General features: G+C 35.6%; 1 protein-coding gene across 1 annotated transcript; it reads right to left on the reverse strand.

The window, feature by feature from the left end:
- Positions 1 to 918: 918 nt before the first annotated feature.
- Positions 919 to 5,023, reverse strand: LOC141599381 (polyprenal reductase 2-like). The gene is made up of 6 exons (XM_074419371.1): positions 4,618 to 5,023; positions 2,948 to 3,297; positions 2,597 to 2,831; positions 1,768 to 1,866; positions 1,546 to 1,617; positions 919 to 1,337 (listed from the first exon to the last, which is right to left on the reverse strand). The coding sequence occupies exons 1-6, from the start codon at positions 4,786 to 4,788 to the stop codon at positions 1,233 to 1,235; spliced, it is 1,032 nt and encodes a 343-aa protein (XP_074275472.1). The 5' UTR covers positions 4,789 to 5,023; the 3' UTR covers positions 919 to 1,232.
- Between the last annotated feature and the right edge of the window lie 486 nt (positions 5,024 to 5,509).

Raw genomic sequence — 5,509 nt, forward strand, 5'->3', positions numbered from 1 at the left:
TAAAATTAATAATTTTATAATTAACGATAATCTATGAGAAACACGGTAAGGAATTCAAAAACAATCATTATAATCAACAAAGATAAGATTATTAATTTTTTTTTTATATTGTTGTCGGTAATCGACTTATATGAATTTGAGTTAGGGGTTGTTTGGTTACCCACTAAATAATGCAGGAACTTAAATTCATGTGAATTGCAAAATGGGTATGTTGTTTGGTTACCCCAATTCACATGAATTGGAAGTTCCCATGAATTCCAATTCCTCCACAATGGAGGAAGTTGCTTACCTAGGCCCCCTTAGGTAAGTTAGAATGCCTACATGAATTGCACTTCCTCCATGGCAACCAAACATATTTTTGTAATTCACATGAATTCCAAATTCACGTGTTTTATAACTTCCTAGGTAATACAAATTCCTATATGCAACCAAACGACCCCTTAGTCTCATACTTTTTATTATGTTCTTCCATATATGGCCTTTATTTATTTGCAAAATAATGTTGTTTCTTTAAAATCGGAAATAAAAATAAGTAGAACAAAAAGTCAAGTCTGAACTGAGGGAGTTAGTTAGGATTATTGTACAAAGTTAGTTAGGATTAGTTACTCTAGTAAGCTAAGGCGGTTTAACCACATTGTAAATTATCAATCCATACTATACAAACTTCGGAGAAATAATTATTCAATTGCTTCTCTCTTTAAAATAGTTCTTCAGAGAATCAGGGTGGTTTCAACAAGATGATGTGCAATCATTCAAAAACACACGCATACATTCACAGTAGTAGTTCATAGACTATACATCTGATATAGTACCTCTTATTGTTTATTTTATAAGTTTTATTTTAAAGTTTTTGAGTTCTGATTTAGTATAAAGTTTTTGAGCACATTTACTAAAATATTACACTAAAAAAATATAATATTGCTCAAAAACTATATTTATAAATGATAATATCTTTCGAGAAAAAAATGTGTATATCTTTCAAAAACTTCGCCTCGGCGACTACCGAGATACGTAATTAGCTAATACATTAATACAATACCATTTATACCATCTACAATAAGTGCGTAGCGATTCAACATTTCGAAAGATAGTAATATAGGAAGAACAAGTTTCCGTATTTGACTAGTAAAACCTCATTTGGATATAAATTCTAAAACAGGTATCACAAAGTGATCCCAAGAACATAAACGGAGGGAATTACATAGGCAAATGTAGCACTGTACTCTCAACCATCAGTATATACATGGAATGATAGCATATCGGTTGGAGGGATAATTGTCGAACTTCCGATGATACCATCTCTGTGTTTCTGCTGCTGCAAACGCGAGATTAGTAACCTGACACAGTCATCCCACAAAATTAGCACGAGAGTAAAGTCCACAATATCTGCACAAAGCTATTGTTTCGCAGTGAATCTTTTAAAAGACAGTCTCACATGTGAGACTGTAAGTGAATGGGTTAGTCTCACATGGAAAATCGTTTCATGTAAGTTTTTGAGATTCACGAATGCTACAAATAACAAAGAAGCGGTTACAAGAGTCATACCACAAATCCAAAGAGTAACCATACAGTCACATCCAGACCTCCGCTAGCAACAAGAAGACCACCATATATAACCTTCATGATTATTGGAACAATAGATTGGAACAATAGTCAATTAATTAGAACCACGGTGTCTGTAGGTCAATTTTTAAAAAATATACAAGCATGGTTCAGGCTTTCAGCTATTCATTTCGATTATTTTAGGGGATGAGAGAAGAGGATTACCATTTCAGCCAAATAATGTGCCGAAGAGACAAATTCGAACCAGTCACCAAGAGGAATTTTGTAATCATCAGCATTTCCCTTTTGTTCCCGAAGATTTCCCTGATTATAGATTAGAAACTCGACATTAGCGCTCATTTACCTTTCTGCACTACATATTCTCTTTGTACCCACCAATAGTTTACGTTTCCTTTTGCATCGTTTTTCATGAAAAGAAACACACAAGTGATCGGAGGAGGGTCTTGTCGCCATTTCCACCACACATCCACACAAAATCGCCTAAAAAAAAAAACAAAAGCTTAAACTATTGCTTGGGACATGACAAAATGGTTCAGGAGAGGGTAGTACTATGTTACTCTAGGTTGTTTGAATACCAATTTAGGGGGGAGGAGTAGGAGGACGGAGCGGAATAGAGCTATTGTGTTTTCCTTTCATTCTATGTTGAAAGGATTTTAGTTTGTATCAGAGGAGAAAACTGGATCCCTTCATTTCCCTCCATCCCGACTTCTTAGCCAACCAAAGTAAATTGTTCTCTTACTTTCCTTTCCCTTCATTCTCCCCCAAGTCCCTCCATTCAAACATGAGGCAACTCGTCATGTTATCCTGTGTACCCATGGAACGTACTGGATACTCAGAGACGTGATATAAGATTTGAACGCTTTACTTCCAAGACAAAAAATATGGATTTTCCATTAAAATATCGGGTCTGAGAATTGGAAAATCCTTGTGCCACGTACTAGTAATCAGTGTGAATAACACACATTACAAGTTCATCAATATGCTAGAGCCTAGACGGGAAAAAAAATAGTAGTATTATCTGCAGTAAACTCACCAGAATTACATGACAACGGCGCTGATGAAACCAACCCCAGAAGAAAATGACTACTCCAACCAATTGGCACCAGCCAAGCCTTAAAAGCGGCCTAAGATACTCTAGCCATTGAAAGTCAACAGGAGGCATCTGGTTCTTTCCTTTCACAATGAACTCAGAAAGTAGATTCACAACAAATGTAAATATCTCGGGCACAGAGTTGCAGCAAAGGGACAAAGGTGCCGCTGTATAAAAGCTATCTCGGAATGATCAAATGCACAAGGGAAAGTTAAGCCTAATGAAAGCAGAAACATTAAACATCATTTTAAATTTTTAACATATGGAAATTCGAGAAAGAAACAGGAATCTTACAAGAGGCCCGTTAAATAACCCATGATATGCATTCGAGCTGTACTCCTATAGTTAAACACATAGAGAGACTCATACAAGCGCCACAATACTTGAATTTCCATTAATAAAAGAAGCAGCACTGATTTCCAAACCCTGTAGCTGTGCTCTGGTGAAGGTGAAAGTGTTTTTTCGAGGGAGGAAATATGTGAACCTCCAATCAAGTAGCTTGCAACACCCGGATGAGATTTCGAATCGGAAACCAAAGACCCCAGCTTATGGGCATATACCCAAGTTGTGAGAAGCAATAATGATGTCCACACCACAGCCAACACATAAAAATGAGAGAAAAATCTCTGAGGAACAGTGAGCTTCTGCAATAGCATAAACACATGTTAGCAAACACTGAGTAAGCGACATGCGAACAGGACAACTCTGGATACGCACTTGTAGGACGGGAGCAAACAAAGACGCGCAGTTTTTTTTTCCCCAAATCTTTCCTATGTTAGAATTTTTAAAATTTGACTAGTAGGTGTGAAAATGGGGTTGACACAAACAAAGGATTTGGTTAACCTCTTTTCCTTCCCCTCCCCTCCTTTTCCCTCAAAATTCCTTCATCCAAACAAGGGGTTAATTTCTATCAACACGGTGATTTCCATCCATGAGTCCATGGTGCTGTAACAAATCACGACCAACATGTTTTCTATGTCTATGCACACTTGCTCAAACAACTAAATGAGCAAAACTGGAAGTCACATGCTTTCGAGAATAAAAGTACTAACATGGCCGCCTCCGTGCCAAAGCCATAGTGAAAAGATAAATCAATTCACCTTTTACACTCCAAAAACAAACTGAAAACATTTCCGCTAGCGTACAAGTTCATACCAACACTATTAATGTATGAAATTTCATTTTGCATCATTTATCTAATCATCATAGCCTGAAAAATTCCCTACTCATGAAGGAAAATCCCAACTTTCATCGTAGCATTGAAAGATTAACATTCTACCTTGACTCCATTCAAAAGCAAGAGTTTCATACGGTCCAACTACAGCCCAATCACTTGAGTTATAAACTTAAGTTACTTAACCAATCAAACAAAATACCCTAATACATAAGAAAATGCAAAATTTATCAATACATTCCGGATTCCCTTTGCTCATAATTTACCCTTTGATTGCGTGGAGAGATTTCGATGGAAAGGGAGGGCGATAATTTCCCTTGTTTGATCGGCTAACTGGGTTATAGGGAAAGGAAAGGATCCATTTTCTATCCTATTAGATTAAAATCCTCATAAGGTCTAGACTAAAATATTTTCATGAGCTTCTACAACAACTTGTTTATGACCAATCCTTGGACAGTAACACCATCAAAGAAACAATCTTTCACCTTCAAAGCGAAATAATGGCATTACACCAAAATAAATAAATAACTACCTTCATTCCAACTCCCATCATTTGCGAGAGGTATTTTAATCAAAGATAAACAAATAATTGGGACGGGGATCAATCAGATGAACATGGCAATATAACAGGGAGTGAATTTAACGAACCTAAAACATGCATAATAGTATACTCCCTTCGTCCCAATCATTTGTTTACCGTGTATTAAAATAAACCTCACAATGAATATAGAAGGTAAACAAATGACCGAGACGAAAATAGCGTAACAAAAAGGAGAGAAGAAGTAATTACAGTTAAAGGAGAAGAAGATTGAATGATCTTGCCACGGCCAGCAAAAACAAGAAGTGTATTATGGAGATAATTAAGAGGGTAAAATGGTAAACAAGCCATTAAAATTGGCAAAATTCCAGCTAACCATGCTACTCTTAGTAAACCCACTATCTCTAACTCCATTGTTATCATCTTAATACTCCAATCAAATTGTCAAAGATTTGGGGTTTCTGAAAAATATTCAAATTAAAAGATGTTTAAGAGTAAACCCTTTTGATTATAAGTCAATTGGAGATAGTAATTGAATATTGATGCTACATTTTGGGAAGACAAAATAATGGTAATCGTGATGATTTTTGTTGCGTTATCAACTTCTCAACTGATAACATCATTGTCTTTGAAGTGTTGGTGTTTTAGTATAGGCACACCAGTCACCCGGCCCAAAGTTGAAGTAACGTATACTCCCGTTATCTCATCTTAAATAAGACACTAGGTGTGAGGCCCGGTTACGTCCCTACTATCTTTATTTACCATTTAAAATTTATTTAATTTATTTTCTATGAAATATGATTCGCTAAATTTGCTTAACACATACATTTATAATTTATATCTTGAAATTATGATGAGATGTAAAATTAATCAACAAATTATGAGACACGTTCATCACTCCCGTTGTTAATATTATTACTTTCACTACATCCTATGTTAATACTATTACGTTCACTACTTTTTCGGTTATGGTTGTTTTTTTAACTACTCCTACTATTTTTACGGTTAATCCGTTAGTTTTGTCAAACTTGTTGTGAAATAAAGGGGGAAGAGAAATTGTAGAGAGAATGTAAGGGGACAAAACTGTATATTATTCCATTATGAGGGGTATATATACACATACAATGAGGGTAAAGTTTCCATA

This window comes from Silene latifolia, chromosome 9, assembly GCF_048544455.1.
Source record: "Silene latifolia isolate original U9 population chromosome 9, ASM4854445v1, whole genome shotgun sequence".
Taxonomy (NCBI): domain Eukaryota; kingdom Viridiplantae; phylum Streptophyta; class Magnoliopsida; order Caryophyllales; family Caryophyllaceae; genus Silene; species Silene latifolia.

Coding starts and splice junctions, on each gene's coding strand:
- LOC141599381 (XM_074419371.1), bottom strand. CDS start 4,788: ATGATAACAATGGAGTTAGAGATAGTGGGTTTACTAAGAGTAGCATGG. Junction 1,618..1,767: donor CACATTATTTGGCTGAAATG/GTAATCCTCTTC, acceptor ATAATCATGAAG/GTTATATATGGTGGTCTTCT. Junction 1,338..1,545: donor GGTTACTCTTTGGATTTGTG/GTATGACTCTTG, acceptor TGACTGTGTCAG/GTTACTAATCTCGCGTTTGC.